Source organism: Tupaia chinensis, unplaced genomic scaffold, assembly GCF_000334495.1.
Source record: "Tupaia chinensis unplaced genomic scaffold, TupChi_1.0 Scaffold000573_1, whole genome shotgun sequence".
In the NCBI taxonomy this organism is placed as follows: domain Eukaryota; kingdom Metazoa; phylum Chordata; class Mammalia; order Scandentia; family Tupaiidae; genus Tupaia; species Tupaia belangeri.
The window spans coordinates 3,528,956-3,548,668 of NW_006160087.1; the positions used below are offsets into that span (position 1 = coordinate 3,528,956).

The window sequence follows — 19,713 nt, forward strand, 5'->3', positions numbered from 1 at the left end:
CTCAGTTCTCATTTAAGCAAACTACTTGCTGCCCCCAGAATGAAAACCCTGAAATACCAGATCAGTGATCAGAACTTGTTTCAACATGGAATCAGAACCAAAGAGATACAAATGCTGAGATACCTTTCCATTCCATGAAGGCGTAAGGGATACTGCTTCCTCATAAGGGAATCCGTCCCTCTGTCTCTCTAGTTCTATCACCGGATGTATCTCTGCCCTGAGGGAGATGTGATAAACACGCCCAACTTCTTAGCCCTTCTGGGCTACGATCTTCACTAAGCTCCTCCTCTTCATATGGACTCTCACTAGAATACCACACAATTAGATTTTCGTCTCCTAAATCAGTTTCACCCCAATCCCTTTCCTCTGAAATCACACCCAGATTTTCTCGTCTAAGACTTGGTGCTTCCAGCCCTGCAATCACAGACAGACATCCGACTCTGCGGCGACCACAGCTCTGTGAGGGGCATTCTCACTCTCGGGGCAGTCCGACCCCCTGGGAGGGATTTCATAGTTACACACACACGCGGCCAAGAGCTGGAGCAAGGGCACAGTAAAGGACAGCAAGTAAAACGGCTTCCCTCCGGGCGGGTGTTACCAGGTACACCACTCCCATCCATTCACTGGAGCCGGGCGTCAGCTCCGACAGAGTGCAGCAAGAAATATCTAGAAGTTCCGTAATAGTCCAAGGTCACAAAGCTGGTGAATAACAGAACAGGAATGCAAGTGAGGCTGACAAGTCTCCTGTATTAGACCCACTTCTTTTTTTTTTTTTTTTTTGAGAGATTTTCGATAGCTACAGACAATAGCTACCCTAAGCAGAATCGAGAAGAATTTGCTTTATGAATGTTCTTCTATGAACTACTTTGTAATATATGCCTAGGAATGGGGTTGCTGGGTAGCAGGATTCACACTTATGCAACAAAGAAAACCTCTATTGCCTTCTAAATTGCACCTTCTAATATTTGCAAAATGATATGCCAGGTTATTATTGAAGTTAAATCTTTCCATGTACTTCCAGACATTAGGTTTGTTCTGTAGGTTTTCCTGTATTCTTATTGATTTGTAGTTCTTCTATATTCAAGATGTGAATTCCTAGTTGGTTTTTTGTTTTTTTGTTGTTGTTGTTGTTGTTGTTGTTTTTTTGGAGAGATTTTCACTGTAGGGCGCGTGCGCTCGCCAGACAGACAGAGAGAGACATAGAGACAGAAAGCGAGAAATCACCCCCCAGGGGGGATGGCCACGCCGCAATCCCTTCTCCTCCATTCTCCTCTCGGGATCTTGGGCACACACGCACACGCGCCCGGCGTGAGTTTTAAGCCACCAGGTCCGGGACACGAACCGCGGTCAACTACATGGGAGTCCAGCGACATAGCCATTACGCCAACTGCTGGTTCCCCCCACTTCATTTTTAACCCATCTATGTTACCTTTTCAACTACAGGAGGGAGCAATGAACTCGTACGAGCCGTGGACACACGGGTAATTCCGTTCTGGTATGTGTTCTGAGGTGAGACAGAAACAAACGAACAAAACCACTTCACACGGAAGGGAGGTCTTCAGAACAGTGTGCACTTGGGTTCTGACATCAAGTCACAAATGCTCAAAGGACGTATGAAGTCTACCGTTATGTTTGACAAACCCGACACCACACTTAAACAGAGTGAGCTGCATCTCAATGTCTGTTGGTAAAAAGAAGGGAAGAAAAAAAAAACCCACAAAACCGACAACATGGAAAAAGCTTGCTCCTCAATGACCACAGGAAAGTGACAGAATAAGCTGGTCACCCCCCCTCACAGGGTTCTCCCAACTGTGTTAGGTTCGACATGTATTTCTACTATTTTTTAAAAGAAATTAGTTTATTTAACTTTACATATGTATGTTTGTTTTTTTTGTAAATGAGGTTGTATTTTATTTCGTTCACTATAAACACTTGCACCTCTTCCTCAAGGGGGCTCTTCAGGTGCGTAGCTAAGACAAGAATAATTAACTAAGTTACCATCATGGCCATCGAGTGCTAAACGGAGTCCGGGAGGCATTGCGGGAGGGAGGCATTGCGGGAGGCATTGCGGGAGGCAGGCATTGCGGGAGGCATTGCGGGAGGCAGGCATTGCGGGAGGCATTGCGGGAGGCAGGCATTGCGGGAGGCATTGCGGGAGGCAGGCATTGCGGGAGGCATTGCGGGAGGCAGGCATTGCGGGAGGCATTGCGGGAGGCAGGCATTGCGGGAGGCATTGCGGGAGGCAGGCATTGCGGGAGGCATTGCGGGAGGCAGGCATTGCGGGAGGCATTGCGGGAGGCAGGCATTGCGGGAGGCATTGCGGGAGGCAGGCATTGCGGGAGGCATTGCGGGAGGCAGGCATTGCGGGAGGCATTGCGGGAGGCAGGCATTGCGGGAGGCATTGCGGGAGGCAGGCATTGCGGGAGGCATTGCGGGAGGCAGGCATTGCGGGAGGCATTGCGGGAGGCAGGCATTGCGGGAGGCATTGCGGGAGGCAGGCATTGCGGGAGGCATTGCGGGAGGCAGGCATTGCGGGAGGCATTGCGGAGAACGCTGTCCACCTTGAACGCCCAGTCTGTCTACTGACTATTGACAACCCCTCTCCCACTATCTTTTGTAACTGAATATCCACGCTTTTGTTGCTGTCTCCATCTGATCACTTCGTGAGCAGTCGTCGCTGGGTCTGACGCGGACACATGCATGACCTTTTTCCTAGTACCCACTCTAGTGCTCGCGAGGCAGCGGCACTCTCGGAGCGCGACACCTGCAACTGCAGCAACCAAAACCCGACACGCGACCCGAACGACGCCTCATGAGCGCCCGCCCGGCTGTGTACCTGTATGTATGTATTGTAATTGGACCAGAGAGGGACAGTGAAAGACAGAGAGAAAGAGGGAAAGTGAGAAAGCAAGCTGCCAGATCCGGACTCGAACCACGTTTGGCCTTGTGGGAGTCCAGCAACATAACTGCTTTGCAATCTGCTGGCCCCCCAAAAAATCTTTTTTTTTTTTAAAGAAAGATTTTTCTTCTATAGGGTACATACGCTCGCCAGAGAAAGACAGAAAGTGAGAAGTCACCCTGTGGGGGACGGCCACATTGCAATCCCCTCTCCCCCATTCTCCTCCTGGGAATCTGGGCACACATGTACACGCACCGGCCATGAGTTTCAAGCCACCAGGCCTGGGACTGAAACCATGGTCAACTATGTGGGAGTCCAGCCATGTAGTCATGACACCATCTACCAGCCCAAAGAAAGAACTTCTGAATTGCATCGAGCTTCTCTGTCAGCTACAGTAGTGAATAGCCATATCACTGTTTTAAGTTTAAATTCAGTTAAATAAAATTTAAATCAGTAGATATGGAACTGGATGGCACAGATGCAGGAAAACACAAAATATATTTGTTCTTTGTCGCAAAGGACTCCTACAATTATTGAGATTTCAAAAGTCATTGGAAGGTCTTTTGCTATTCATAAGTCCCTTTGAATAACACCTGACTTTATGCCAGTGTGGTGACAAAGTGAGGCCCCTAGATGGCTACAGGATGGAGCTGGTCACCAGAAAGACTGGGAAGAAAAGAGGTGGGGACGCAGAGCTTTGAGACTGTCAGGTCTGGGGTGAGGAACACCCACACCCCAGTGCCGGAACAGTGGTGTACCAGAGTGGGTATGAGCGCTCCCCACTCGTCTCACCCCACCCCACCGGTCCCTTGCCTATGTCTCTCTTCCACTATGGCTGGTCCTGAGTTGCATCCTCACGATAAATTGGCAGAGGGAAGCAAAGTGTTTTCTACAGTTCTATGAGCTGTTCTAGCCAAGTATCAGATTTGAGGAGGGACTAGTGGGTCCCCCAATTTACAGCTGGTTGATTAGAAGCAGTGGTAGCGCGACCAGCAGATAGCGTAACGGTTACGGTGCTAGACTCCCACCTAGGGTCGCGGTTTGAGTCGTAGACCTTGTGGCTTAAAACTCATGCCAGGGACACATCTGCCTGTGTGTCCAAGATCCCTAGAGGAGAACGGAAGGGGGATTACGGCATGGCCCTATCTCTGAGGGGTGGGGGGTGATTTCCCACTTTCTGTCTCTTTGTTGCTGTCTCTTGGGCGAGCACCTATGTCCCATGGCAAAAATCTTTTTAAAAAAGTATTTATTGAATTAATTCCATTTGTGGTTATTGTTATTGATTTGACCAGAGAAATGGTGGTGGAGCAGGTGGCCTGCCTGTTCAGGTGCTGCACTCCCACATGGCCAATCCCAGTTTTGGTCCCAGACCTCGACCTTCGTGTCAGTCCCAGGTCTGGTGGCTTGAAAATCATGCTTGGCATGTGTGCATGTCCTAAATCCTGAGGGCAGAATGGAGAAGAGACTGCAGCATGCCCATCCTCCCCAGGGATCATTTCTCACTTTCCCTCTCTCTGCCTCTCTCTAGTGAACGCATGTGCCCAATAGCAAAAATCTAAAAAGAAAAGGAAAGAGAAGTAGCGGTGGCTCAGGGCTGGAGACTGGCATCCAATCAGAATAGGTATGAGACATTTCCGTCATCACAGAAAGTTCTACTGGACATCCCTACGAGAGGGGAAAAAAAACCTAGCTTAGAAGTGAATGTAAGAAAGAGGTCTTCATCTCAGTAGTAGTTAAAGAATGCTGAGAAATCTGGAAAACTTAAATTAGTCTATGTTACTGAATCAGAGATGCTAAGGTCTGATTAGATCAGTTATTTCCTACCTCAGTCCTTTCAGGTGGCATATAATAACCCGTCTTCCCCCTCTGAAAGCAGAGAAGCTAAGATACAGTGTAAAGACGTCAACGGCTCGAGTTAGCCAACCCTACAGAAGACCCCAGGGTGAGGACTCAGAGGGCCTGCACCTCGTTAAGTGGCTCCCTGAGCTCTTCCTCTGAGGCTCGTCTCCAAAGAGCTGTCAGACTGCCAGATGCACCTGTAAGCTGTCAGCCATAATCAGGGGCACTACCTGACAGGTACGGACATAAGTGAGTTCAAGACTGACTGCCGGGAAGTAGCAGGCCATTCATTCCCAGAGTCCCCAAAAAGAGCTACACTAATGCCCAGAAATAGGATATTCAGGCACTAGCAGTCATGGCAAGTACATTAACAAGAAAGTCTGCGGAGTCAGCAGGTGGCATAACGGTTAAGGCACTGGGCACTGGACTCCCACATGGCAGACAGCAGTTCAAGTCCCAGACCTGGCTGGATGCTTGTGCCCAAAATCCCGGGGAAAAAATGGAGGAGAAGGGACTGCAGCATGGCCATCCCTCCAGTGAGTAATTTCTCACTTTCCCTGTCTTTCTTCAGCAACTGCACAAATCTTATGGCAAAAAAAAAAAAAAAAAGAAAAGAAAAAGAAAGAAAGAAAAGAAAAGGAAAAAAAGGTTTAAAAAAAATTAGAAGAAGTAGAAGAAGGAGAAGAAAGTCTGCTTTCAGGTGGAAAGAGGTACGTGCACCGTAGGGTTCGGATGAGTTCCACATCATTACATCCCAGCCGACATGAAGTGAAAACCTTAACTGCAGACTACTGGCTGCCAGCTTGAAACTGCTGGGAAGCCATTTCTAATGCAAAGCTGCGTCTGTGGCACAGCAATCTCCACGGCCAGGAGCATGGCTTTAGTACCCAACGCTCAGGAAGGTACAAAAGAAAAAGTCCCTTTTCCATGTGCACTTCTCTCCTAGCAGACCCAATTCCCCAGAGCTGACGACAATTTGAACAATCCGAACATTCCCCATACTCTTCCTCTATCACACGCGATACAAGCATCACACAGGCACCTGTATGCTTACTTTCAGGGCCCAGGAGTACAAGTACACTATATACACGTTTTGCACCACGTCTTTTCATTTTCTTATCTTGGACATCTTTCCACTGCTAGTAAATTAAGATCTATCCTTTTCCATTCATTCTTCAGATGTACTCTCACTCTAACATCTCTGAACTTGGAAAGCTTCTTATACTCAATGGTATTTTCCAACTGCTATCAGTCAGGCAGCAATCCGACACGAATCGTGTGAAAACTTTCCATTGACCATTTCCGATAAGATCAGAGTGTCTTAGAAATAGCTATCACTGGGCCAGCTCATAATGAGGCAGTTAAGGCGGTTGGATCCCACGTGGCTGGCTGCAGGGTTCAAGTCATGGACCCGAGGCTTAACAAGCACCAGCATGTGTGCCCGACATCCTTAGAGGAGAATGGAGAATGGATTACAGTGTAATCATCGCCCTGGGGACGCGTTCTCACTTTCTCCCCCAGTGAGAGCACGTGCACCCTCCAGCAAATGTAAAAGAAAAAACCAAACAGCGTTGTTTGAACTAGCCCATGGCATGGCGGGTCAGGCTCGGTGCTTACACTGGCGCGGAGGTAGCTTTCCGATTAGTTTTCCGATTTCAGTGGTGCCCTTAACCACTACACCACCTGCCGGCCCAAGTCTGTCATAACTTATGCTCCTAACAGTGAATAAAACTGCCCAGCACTAGGTATTAACAGCAACTTCAAAATATCTGCTAATCCCAAAGATTTTGTTTTTTAGAATTATTTAATTTTATTTATTACTATTTTTCAATTTGACCAGAGAGAGAAAAAGGGAAAGGGAAGACAAGCTACCAGGTTTGGGACACAAACCTCGGTCGGCCATGTGGGCGGCCAGCACCTCAACCACGCCACCTGCTGGCCCTTCAAAGATCTTATAAGTGTTTTTTGTTTTTTGTTTTATTTTTAAAGAGATTTTAAGGCAGTGGACACTCCCACAAGGCTGACCATGGTTCAAGTCCTAGACCTGGTGGATTGCTTTCTCACCTTCCCTCTGTCTCTGTGTGTTCAAAGTAAAATAAATGAATGAGTAAATAAGAATTTCTTCCCCAGAAAGATATTTTTGGTATAGAGTATGTGCACTCACCAGAGAGACAGAGCTATAGAGACTGAAAGCGAGAGATCACCCCTCTCCCTGGTGAGATGGCCACGCCACAATCCCTTCTCCTCCATTCTCCTCTTGGGATCCTGGGCACACACATGTGCCCGGCATGAGTTTTAAGCCATTGGGGGCAAGACCCAAACCGCAGTCAACTACGCAGAAGTCCAACGACACAACCATTACGCCATCTACTGGTCCTCCTCACCCCCCTTTTTAAAAACAATTATTTTAGTTAACTTGATTGATTTATTTTAATTTGACCAGAGAGACAGAAAAAAAGAAGGAAAGGAAGCCACCAGGTCCAGAATGTGAACCAGTCGGCCATGTGGGAGTCCAGCGCCCCTAACTACCACGCCTCCCTTTTTTAAGAGTTTTTTGGCTATAGGGTGTATGCACTCGCTGGAGAGACAGAGAAACAGAAAGCAAAAAATCACCCCCCTGGGGGGGATGGTGACACCAATCCCTTCTCCTCCACTATCTTCTCAGGACTTGGGGCACGCTCGCACGCAGCCTGGCCTGAGTTTGAAGCTGCAGAGTTCAAGCTCGGACTGCAGTCAAGCGCGTGGGCGTGGCAGTGCCACGATCTAACCATTACACGACCTGCTGGCCCCAGATCTTCTGAGTGTTTAAACCACTTTTACAAATATCTGAGCTAAGTGTAGACTCACATGCACCCAAAATAGATAACAGACGTTCTATGTACTCTTTTCCCAGTTTTCTCCAGCAGCAACGTTTTACAAAGCCGTAGTACGCGATCACAACTAGGATGTTGGATTGACATGTTAATACAAGAAATCTGTATCTGGGCCAGCCCTGCGGCCGGAAGGCCAGCCCTGCCTTCTCTCCCCCACCCCTCTCTCTCTCTTTCTCAAGCCCTTGAACTTGCCCTCTGGCAACTTAAAAGGAATATATTTGTATATAGATATAGATATTATATAATATATACATTATAGTCTTTTTGTCTGGTTCCTGGCAAAGAGCTCCTAAAAGCCCTTGGAATCTCCTACATATCGGATGCATGTGCTGTTATTCATTAAGTTCTTTCAACGATAATAACGAGCTGTCTAGTCGCAGGTCCATGGATAACTTCAGGGTAGGAGCTGGTAGCCAAAGTAACCAAGCAGGTGATCCAAGGGATCGAACTTTCAATCCCGCCTGACTTCCAGAGTGAGAAGAGAGGCTGGAGATTGAGTTCAATCACCAATGGGAAAGATTTAATTAATCGTGCCTATACCTTATAGCTTCCACATAGAGCCCTCAGCAATGGGGTTTGGAGAGGTGGCGAATACATCCACTTACGACAGAAGGACAGTGTACTTCACCTCACAGAAAGAGGCCCCAGCCCCTGGGACTGGGCCTTAGCCCATATCTTTCTCCAACTGATGGTCCATTTGTATCTTTTATAATAAATTAAGGATGCGTACAGCATTTTCTGTATTAAATTTTTTAAAAAATAATAATAAATAAAAACAAATAAATGATTATTTTTAAAAGGTTATTCCCAGCTTCACTGGTACTCATCTGTGTTTGCATGTGTGTATGTGTGTGTGTGTGTATGTACTTAATTCCATAAAATTATACCACACGTGCAGGTTCGGCACCACAGTCAAGACACAGAACAGGACCACCACGGGTGGCGAGGATCCTTCATGTCACTACTTGTTTCCCATCCTCCTCCCCATAACAGGGGCCTGCTTTAGCCAGATTGACTCCATCTTGTTAACATAAAATTGTTTTTCTCTTAGCCTGATATTCTTCATCTGAAATTTCTCTTAGGAACTCTATAAAGACAGTCAACCTGGAGCTTGAAACAAGGAGGGACATTCTGCCACAGCTGGAAACCGCAACTCCTGTCTTGAAGATGAATCATTAGATTGTATCCATTAGCTAAAAACCGAAACTCCTGCCATGAAGATGAATATTTGACTGTACCCTTCCACCCCTGCACCCGGCTAAAACCGAAACTCCTATCTCAAAGAGGAATCACTTGATTGTGGCCTCCAGCTAAAAATTAATGTGATCTATGCTTTTCTACATCCCCAGAGCATTCTTCCCTTATGAAGGCACCTGTCAGTAGGCTGACCAGTGGAAGATACTCTGACATGTCTTCCTGGTATGGCCACACTGTAATAAATTTTCCTTTCCTCTCTCATCGGTTTTGTCTCTCTGTGTTTTGCTGAGTGGCAAAGGGTCAGACCTGCTTTAGGTCCCTAGAGTGGGAGAGTAGGGTCCCTCACTAGGTAACACTCCTTCACTAATCCCTGTTAACCACTAATCTATTCTCCATTTAAATAATTTTGCCATTTCAACAATGTTACATAAAAATATGTGCAAATCATGGGACCAGCAGAGGGCATAATGGCTACGTCACTGGATTCCCATGTAATCAACTGTGGTTCGAGTCCTGGACCTGGTGGCTTAAACTCATGCCAGGCACGTGAGTGAGTGTGTGTGTGTGTGTGTGTGTGTGTGTGTGTGCAAAATCTCGAGAGGAGAGTAGAGGGTGTGTGTGTGTGTGTGTGTGTGTGTCCAAGATCCCGAGAGGAGAATGGAGGAGAAGGGATTGCGGCATGGCCATCCCCTCTTGGGGGTGATTTCTCGCTTTCTGTCTCTCTCTCTGGCGGAGCCCTTTAGCAAAAACCTCTCCAAAAAAAAAGAAAAAGAGTGCAAATCACGTATCTGATACGGGATTAGAATCTAGAATATATAAAGAATTCTTGCAACTAAATGATGAAAAGAGATTTTTAAAGGCAAAGAATTTGAATACATATTTCTTCAAAGAAGATATACGAAGACCAATAAATATATGAAAAGGAACTTAACACTGTCAGCCATCAGGAAATGTAAAATCAAAATGAGATGCTACTTTACACCCACCAGGATGGCCATACTCAAAGACAGATAAGGGGCTGGTGCAGCAGTAAAACATAATACTCTGCACGCCAATCCCTCATGAGAAGGTTCCCACTTCAAGTCCAGAGATGTCCCTAAGCACATCGGGCATGAGCCTGCCCATGACCCAGGGCCAGCTACAGGCCACTATTGGATTGGGAGGCCAGGCCCCGCTCTCACTCTTACGGAAGAGATAAAAAGGGTCTAAGCTTTCTTTTGGGGATGACAACCATGTTCTGAAATCAGATTGTAGTGATGATCACAAAACTCTCAATATACCATAAACCACTGAAGTGTACATGGAAGTGGATGAGATAGATGGTATGTGAATTATATCTCCATAGAATTTAAGAGGATAGGGGCCAGGTGGTAATGCAATGGTAATGCAACTGGAATCAGAAGGGAAAGGTTCTCGGTTCATGCTTTCACACCTCCCTGCGCGTCCTTGGCACGCATGTGTGGCTGTGCTCTAGGCTGGCTGATCAGGTTGGATCGTGGGATGAGGGCCCTGGGGGGAGGTACCTTTCTCTCTCTCCCTCTGCCTCCCTCTCTCTCAAAGAAGTAAACTAACAAAAATGTTAAAAGAGGATGCTGTGTAAATGGAATTATAACGTATAACCTTTTGAGATTAGCTTTTTTTCACTCAGCATAATTCTCTGAAGACTAATCCAGATCGTTGCATGTGTCCATTCTTCACTCTCATTCCTTTTTCTTGTCAAGTAATATTCTATTATATAAACATACCACAGTTTACATTATTTTTAAGAATTACTTAATTTTATTTGTTATTATTTTTTAATTTGACCAGAGAGAGAGAGAAAAGGAAAGCAAGAAAGCAAAGCGCCAGGTCCGGCATTTGAACCAGTCAACCACGTGGGAGTCCAGCACCTTAACCATCGAGCCACTGCTGGCCCCAGTTTACATTACTTTTAAATCAATACTGAAAAAATATATATTTTTTTCTTTTTAATTTGCTATAGGATGTATGTGCTTGCCAGAGATGGGAGGAGAGAGAAAGCACCACACGGGAGAGATGGTCACATCACAATCCCTTCTCCTCCACTCTCTCAGGATTTGGGGCGCACATGCACATGTGCCCCCAGCATGATTTTCAAGCCTCTGGGCCCAGGACTCAAACCAGAGTTGGCCATGTGGGATCCAGCCACCTAACTACCATGCTACCTGCTAGCTTCAGATGAATTCTCTCTTCAGATCCTTGGCCCCTTTTTCTACTTTCTGCCTATTTATTAGCTATTTACCATACATATTACAAATTCTTCTTTCTAATTTAACTTTGCTTAAGATAATTGTTATAATTAAATTTTTTTACATAGCGAAACCGTTCATATTTTCTTTTATCTTTAAGGGAAATTTTTGCTATAGAGCACAGCACATGCGCTCGCCAAAGACAGAAAGCGAGAAATCACCTCCCAAGAGGGGTGGTCACATGGTAATCCCTTCTCTTCCATCCTCTTCTAGGGATTTTGGGCATGCATGCACATGCCTGGCATTGAGTTTTAGGCCACCAGGTCCAGGACTCAAACCATGGTTGACTACGTGGGAGGCCAGCAATGTAACTGTTACACCATCTGCTAGTCCCCAGTTCATATTTTCTTATAGCTATTCTTTTCTTTCTTTAGAGAAAGATTTTTTGCTATAGGTCGTGTGCACTTGCTGGAGAGACAGATAGAGAGAAATAATCCTCCAGGGGGGATGCTATGCTGCAGTCCCTTCTACATTCTCTTCTTGGGATTTTGGTCATGCACACACATATTCCAGGTGTGAGTTTTAAGCCACCGGATCTGGGACTCAAACTGTGGTTGACTCTGCCAGAGTCCAGACACGTAACCATTACATCATCTGTTGGTCCCATAGCTATATTTTCTATGTTAAAATCTTTAATAGCTTTTAAACTTATTTTAGCATAAGAATTTAGCCAGTTGAGTCTGAATCCACTAATGATGTGATGCAGTAGAAAGTCCCTGGGTTTGGTCAGAAGGCTTGACTTCTAGTCCTGGTTCCGCATTCACTACTGATATAAGTCTCTGGGCAGGCCACCACCCTGTGGAACCTGCCTTTTCCACTTAACACAATTATTGTGAATGAGATCATAGATGTCAAAGGATTCTCCAAAAATGTTCACCTGGTGCCTACTTATAAAGAAAATTTGAAGCATTATATATAATACATACATATTTGCATTGGTTTCAATCAGTTATCTGTTTATAAAGAAAAATGGAAGCATTCACATATAGATAGATAAATAGATAATATATATACTTGCACTGGCTATACTACTACTGAGTTGTTGGAAAAGTCATGATGTATTTTTTTCTGTGCAAAACTGTGTCATGACTTTCCTGGCAACCCAGTATTTCTACTCCATGTGCCAGGTGCTAGAAAACTCTGAATGTCAACCTCAGAAAAATGAGCTTTTCCTTCACCCAAATATTATATCCAAAGAGGTCAAATGATTTTGCCTGGGCTCACAGGTAAAGTCTAGGGAGGAGATAGTTCCAGAAGTGAACCCAATTAGCTCTACCCAAGGCTTCTCCTCAAGTCAGAGAGCACCAATCTCCTGAGTGAAGTCCTGCTAAAATAAACTGCCCTCACCTGCCCATATTCCTAGCCCCCTACATTAAAAACAAAATAAGGGATACGTCGCTGAACTCCCACGTAGGCAACTGCAGTTCGAGTCCCAGACCTAGTGGCTTAAACTCGCACCAGGCACGTGTGCGTGTGTGCCCAAGATACCGAGAGGAGAATGGCAAAGAAGGGAACATGGCGTGGCTATCCTCCCTGGGGGGTGATTTCTCGCTTTCTATCTCTCTGTCTGTCTGTCTGTCTGGCGAGCACACACGCCCTATAGCAAAAACCTCTCACAAAATAAATAAATAAATAAAATACTGTCTGAAAAACAGAGCCTATAGGATGTGGTGGGAGTGGCAACAGAGAGAGTGAAATGGGAGAGCTGAATTTCAAGGTATAGACTCCCACCTTGCTTCCGACAGCCTGGGATTTTGATAAAGGCTCCATAGTCTGTCACCATAGCAACCTATAAGATCAAAAAAAGATTAAATGTCACACAAATAAGGATCATTTTTTTTCCTAGTCTCCCCAAATGTCTACTTGGTACCGACAGTTCAATCTGCTAAAAAACTGCCTCGAGGTGATATTCTGTCAAATATTCTTTTTGCTCTTCTGAAATCTAGACTGACAGGCACCTGTACATAGGCCAGCTGACGGCATGGTGCCTAAGACAGCTGGATCCCAGGTGGTCAACTGTGTGGTCAGAGTCCTGGACCTGGACCTTGAAAGACAAGCTGGGCACGCATGTGTGTGCAAACACCCAAACTCCTGAGAGGAGAAGAGAGAAGGAATTGCTTCGACCTGAAATTCAGCCCTCCTATTTCATTCTCTTTGCTAGCTGCCACCTCCCCCAGGGGGTGCTTTCTCACTTTCTCTTTTTCTCTCTGGGGCAAATGCATGCACCCTATAGCAAATTTAATTTTAAAAAACAAACAAAACAAAAAAAAACAGAAACAAAACAAACAACGAAGAAAACGCTGACGTTGGCCATTTGGGATCCAGTCATCTTAACCAACACACCAACCATTGTCACATCCCACGATGGTGTCAGGGAATGCCCAAATCCCACACCTATTCAAATTGCCAAAAATGGTTTTAGGAACAAAAGGAACAAACAGTAGAAACCAGAAAATAAAGTTAAGACTTTGTATTAGCTGGAGCTGAGGCCTCTAGTCCTAATACAGAAAATTTCAATAATGTGGGATATCCTTTTTCCTAAACTTCAAATCAAACCTAACCAGTCTGTCGTATTTCACTTGACGTCTGAGTCCTGAGTTTATCAAGACAATTTGAGAACTTGCCACTACACAGACATCTAACAGAACCTGAAGACATCTTTACTGAGAAAAAAGTCTTCCCTTAGCTCTTGCAGAGTTGACTTAAGACAGAGACACTGGAGGCTTGATAGGTTTATATACTACATAAACAATAAATGTCAGGGATGGAAGGCCCTGAACCCCTCCCAGCCAGATGGCCCCAGGCTCTACTTTCCACACCACCTCCCTGTGTCCCTCAGCCCGCCTCGCTCCCGCCTGTAATTTGGGATTGATGTTGTTACTACATGTTGTATTTATCACTAAGCTCACTATTATTTATAAAATAGCCAATGCAGCCCTATACACATGTGGTCTTCTCAGTGCCTTTAATGTCGGTCTGTCTTGGGCAATCCCTCTCTCAGCCGCACCCTAACTAGAATAAGGGGGCTGAATTAGACAACTCTTGCATCTCTGCGATCACTAGCATATACCGATGCTCACGATATGAAAACACTGTCCCAACGTTGCATGCAGTCCTCCCAACACCGGGTGGAGTTGGTACTATGACGGGCCTTCAAAACATTCATAAGATGAGTGAAAAACTATACATGATTATAACATTTTTAATACCAAAATATTGAAAAACTTTCTTTTTTTTCCCTTCCCTTTTTATTTGCTAGAGGGCATATGTGCTCCAAGGAGATGACAGAGAGAAGAAAAGTGAGAAAAGCCCTTCCCAGAGGGAATGGCCATGCTGCAATCCCTTCTCTTCCCTTTCTCCTTTCAGGATTTTGGGTTTTGGATGCACACATACATACGCTTGATGTGTTTTCCAGCCACCAGGTCCGGGACTCAAACCACACATTCAGCCATGTGGGATTCAGCCACCTTAAATACCATGCCACCAGCTGGCCCTTTTTACACCAAAAATAAACTAGTACTTTAATTGCATTTTTTTTAAAATAGAAGTTTATGCCTTAGGATGTGTGCACTTGTCCCAGAGAAAGAAACAGACACAGTGAGAGGGAAATTGAGAAATCACCCCCCCGAAGGGGGATGGCCACGCTGCAATCCATTCTCCTCCCAGAATATTGAGTAGGCACACACACATGCCCAGTGTGATTTTCAAGCCACAGGGTCCAGGACTTGAACCACGGTAGGCCATGTGAGAATCCAGTGACATAACCATTACGCCATCTGCTGGTCCCTTAATTGCATTTTTTGGTGAACATTTTTTGTAGTTCCCTTGTATTATTTCTACCGAGAGGAGAATGGAAGAGAAGGGAACATGGCGTGGCTATCCTCCCTGGGGGGTGATTTCTCGCTTTCTATCTCTCTGTCTGTCTGTCTGTCTGGCGAGCACACACGCCCTATAGCAAAAACCTCTCACAAAATAAATAAATAAATAAAATACTGTCTGAAAAACAGAGCCTATAGGATGTGGTGGGAGTGGCAACAGAGAGAGTGAAATGGGAGAGCTGAATTTCAAGGTATAGACTCCCACCTTGCTTCCGACAGCCTGGGATTTTGATAAAGGCTCCATAGTCTGTCACCATAGCAACCTATAAGATCAAAAAAAGATTAAATGTCACACAAATAAGGATCATTTTTTTTCCTAGTCTCCCCAAATGTCTACTTGGTACCGACAGTTCAATCTGCTAAAAAACTGCCTCGAGGTGATATTCTGTCAAATATTCTTTTTGCTCTTCTGAAATCTAGACTGACAGGCACCTGTACATAGGCCAGCTGACGGCATGGTGCCTAAGACAGCTGGATCCCAGGTGGTCAACTGTGTGGTCAGAGTCCTGGACCTGGACCTTGAAAGACAAGCTGGGCACGCATGTGTGTGCAAACACCCAAACTCCTGAGAGGAGAAGAGAGAAGGAATTGCTTCGACCTGAAATTCAGCCCTCCTATTTCATTCTCTTTGCTAGCTGCCACCTCCCCCAGGGGGTGCTTTCTCACTTTCTCTTTTTCTCTCTGGGGCAAATGCATGCACCCTATAGCAAATTTAATTTTAAAAAACAAACAAAACAAAAAAAAACAGAAACAAAACAAACAACGAAGAAAACGCTGACGTTGGCCATTTGGGATCCAGTCATCTTAACCAACACACCAACCATTGTCACATCCCACGATGGTGTCAGGGAATGCCCAAATCCCACACCTATTCAAATTGCCAAAAATGGTTTTAGGAACAAAAGGAACAAACAGTAGAAACCAGAAAATAAAGTTAAGACTTTGTATTAGCTGGAGCTGAGGCCTCTAGTCCTAATACAGAAAATTTCAATAATGTGGGATATCCTTTTTCCTAAACTTCAAATCAAACCTAACCAGTCTGTCGTATTTCACTTGACGTCTGAGTCCTGAGTTTATCAAGACAATTTGAGAACTTGCCACTACACAGACATCTAACAGAACCTGAAGACATCTTTACTGAGAAAAAAGTCTTCCCTTAGCTCTTGCAGAGTTGACTTAAGACAGAGACACTGGAGGCTTGATAGGTTTATATACTACATAAACAATAAATGTCAGGGATGGAAGGCCCTGAACCCCTCCCAGCCAGATGGCCCCAGGCTCTACTTTCCACACCACCTCCCTGTGTCCCTCAGCCCGCCTCGCTCCCGCCTGTAATTTGGGATTGATGTTGTTACTACATGTTGTATTTATCACTAAGCTCACTATTATTTATAAAATAGCCAATGCAGCCCTATACACATGTGGTCTTCTCAGTGCCTTTAATGTCGGTCTGTCTTGGGCAATCCCTCTCTCAGCCGCACCCTAACTAGAATAAGGGGGCTGAATTAGACAACTCTTGCATCTCTGCGATCACTAGCATATACCGATGCTCACGATATGAAAACACTGTCCCAACGTTGCATGCAGTCCTCCCAACACCGGGTGGAGTTGGTACTATGACGGGCCTTCAAAACATTCATAAGATGAGTGAAAAACTATACATGATTATAACATTTTTAATACCAAAATATTGAAAAACTTTCTTTTTTTTCCCTTCCCTTTTTATTTGCTAGAGGGCATATGTGCTCCAAGGAGATGACAGAGAGAAGAAAAGTGAGAAAAGCCCTTCCCAGAGGGAATGGCCATGCTGCAATCCCTTCTCTTCCCTTTCTCCTTTCAGGATTTTGGGTTTTGGATGCACACATACATACGCTTGATGTGTTTTCCAGCCACCAGGTCCGGGACTCAAACCACACATTCAGCCATGTGGGATTCAGCCACCTTAAATACCATGCCACCAGCTGGCCCTTTTTACACCAAAAATAAACTAGTACTTTAATTGCATTTTTTTTAAAATAGAAGTTTATGCCTTAGGATGTGTGCACTTGTCCCAGAGAAAGAAACAGACACAGTGAGAGGGAAATTGAGAAATCACCCCCCCGAAGGGGGATGGCCACGCTGCAATCCATTCTCCTCCCAGAATATTGAGTAGGCACACACACATGCCCAGTGTGATTTTCAAGCCACAGGGTCCAGGACTTGAACCACGGTAGGCCATGTGAGAATCCAGTGACATAACCATTACGCCATCTGCTGGTCCCTTAATTGCATTTTTTGGTGAACATTTTTTGTAGTTCCCTTGTATTATTTCTAGTTTATTTGAGTTTATTTGACAAAGTGATATAGAGAGAGATCAACTTACCAAAGGTCCAAAGCTAGTAAGTAGCAGAGCTGGATTTTGAAACCAGGTCTTCACTCCATTAGAGTTGCTCTTGGGCTCCCTTTAACTAGAAAAGTCTAATGGCTAAAAACCATGTGACGTCTGATATCCTGCCTGCCTTTGGCACAAATCCTAGAAACTATTCATGGTAGGTCCTTATGCTGTAGATGAGGCAGAAAAAGAACAGGATTTGGAGGAAAGACGTGGCTTCTCACCACAGCAGCTCTGCCATCTCCTACCCTTGAGACTTTGAGTACAAAGTGCCATTGAGGGTCTAAGTTCCCACCTGATCTCACTCTGTTGCTGCGGATAACGAATGAGGTACACAGTGTGCCTGGCACTGGTATTTGGCATATAATATCCATTCAAGAAAGTGTGAGAGGTTGCTATAGCACACGTGAGCTTGCCAGAAAGAGAGACACACAGAGACAGAGAGCAAGAAATCACAGCCCCCCCAAGGGGGGATGACCACGCCGCAATCCCTTCTCCTCCATTCTCCTCTTGGGATCTTGGGTGTGCATGCCCATGCGCCCGGCATGAGTTTAAAGCCACCAGGTCTGGGATTCAAACGACAGTCAACTACATGGGAGTCCAGTGACATGGCCATTATGGCAACTGCTAGTCCCCAAAGTGTAGCTTTTTAATAATGCACAGTCTAAGATGCTAAAACACAAAAAGATTAGGTGGAAAGGCACACAACCAACTTGCATACAAGTCAGTTACATCCAGGGGCAGAAACTGGGTCCCCTGGCTTCTAGTCCAATGCCTTTTTACCAAATAACATTATTACTTCAATGTTAGGATGGAAATAAAAAACTTCATTCTCATTTAAAAACTTTTATAGGGCCAGCTATTGGTGTGGTGTCTAAGGTGGTTGGATCTCACATGGCTGAATGCAGATCGAGTCCCGGAACAAGCAGCTTAAAATACACACCAGGTACATGTGTATGTGTACCCAAAATCCCCAAAGGGAGAAATAGAGAAGAGATTGTGGCATGACCTTCCCTGACAAGAATACGTTCTTCCTCCTCCCACTCCACCTGTCTCTCTTTGGCAATTTCTTTTTTTAAGGTTTTTGCCATAGGGCATGTGTGCTCAGACAGAAAGTAAGAGGGAACGTGAGAAATCACTCCCTGGGAGGATGGCTATGCCACAATCGCTCTTCTATTCTCCTGGGATCTTGAGCGTGCACGCATGTACACAAGGCCAAAATGAGTTTCAAACCACCTCCGGGACTCAAATCGCAGTTGGTCATGTCCAGCAACTTAACCACCATGCTACCTACTAGGCCTTCTGGGCAAATTTTTGTTTTTAAAAATGTTTTAATTCATTGTAGCGTGTATACACTACATACTGCGAGTGACAGCGAGAAAAAGAACACTTGCCACAGGACTCAATCACACCTCAATCTTCTTCTAGTCCTTTAGCCTGCTAGGATCTTGGGCATGCTCACACACACCTGGCACGTTTTCAGGTCAACTGAGCCAGGAACTTGAACCATGGCTACCTTGTAGATTCCAGCTCCACAGTCCAGTACACAAGTAGCACCACAGAGTTGGGCTGCTTCTAGTTTTTCAAACGAGGATAGGAGACACAGCACTTAAACTAACTCCAAGACACAGCAGGGGGTTACAAGCCAAGAATTCTTAACTCCTCTTTCATACTGACGGACTAGCTATGCTGGGGTAGAGCAGGGCAGAGCACAGCACAGTCACACTGACGCTTCACATCAAGGTAAGAGAAAGGACTTCCTAGATTAGCTGGTCCAATACTGTCATTCTTCTTTTCTTTCTTTCTTTTTTTTTTTTTCAGAGAGAATTTTTTTTTCTATAGGGTGCCAGAGAGAGAAAGACACAGAGACAGAAAACAAGAAATCACCCCCCGGGGGTATGACCATGCCCCAATCCCTTCTCCTCCACTCTCCTCTCAGGATTTGGGGCATTTCAAGTCACTGGATCCTGGACTTCAACTGTGATCGGCCACATGGAAGCCCAGCACCTTAATCACTACACCACCTGCTGGCCCCCAATCCTGTCATTCTTCGGAGGAGGCAAGCGAAGACCAGAAATACAAAGTGACAAAGTGCTCACCAAAGATGACAAACCAACTGGTTCTATGTAAAAGAGGGCTGTATGAATAAAGAAGTCTTTCTTTTTAAAAATAAACTCACACTTTAATTCAAGTTTTCCATTAACTCTTTTCTTTATTCATGATAGAGCTCGTGCACACGTGTAGCAGTCAAAGACAGCAGGAGGAGAGGTGCACTCCTCACGTGCCCTGGTCGTGCTGTGATCTAGCCCTCCAGCCTATCGGATCTGGAAACTCGTGTATGCCCAGTATTGGGGCTGACTGGGCAGGGACTGGAGCCCCGGCCGCCGTG

At 45.3% G+C, this 19,713-nt stretch overlaps 1 protein-coding gene across 7 annotated transcripts in view; it reads right to left on the minus strand.

Moving 5' to 3' along the window:
- ZCCHC17 (zinc finger CCHC-type containing 17) overlaps positions 1 to 19,713 on the minus strand; it is a 75,348-nt gene that overhangs the window by 33,314 nt on the left and 22,321 nt on the right. For 4 of the 7 annotated variants that reach the window (XM_006158131.3, XM_014591426.2, XM_027775555.1 and 1 more), the window contains one exon: positions 15,159 to 15,216. The exons of 1 other annotated variant lie outside the window; for it this stretch is intronic. In XM_006158131.3, coding sequence (XP_006158193.1) covers positions 15,159 to 15,216 — 58 coding nt within the window. Of the gene's footprint in view, positions 1 to 12,806; positions 12,886 to 15,158; positions 15,217 to 19,713 lie in introns of those variants that run through there. 2 more of the 7 variants (XM_006158128.2, XM_027775556.1) reach the window with 2 other exon arrangements.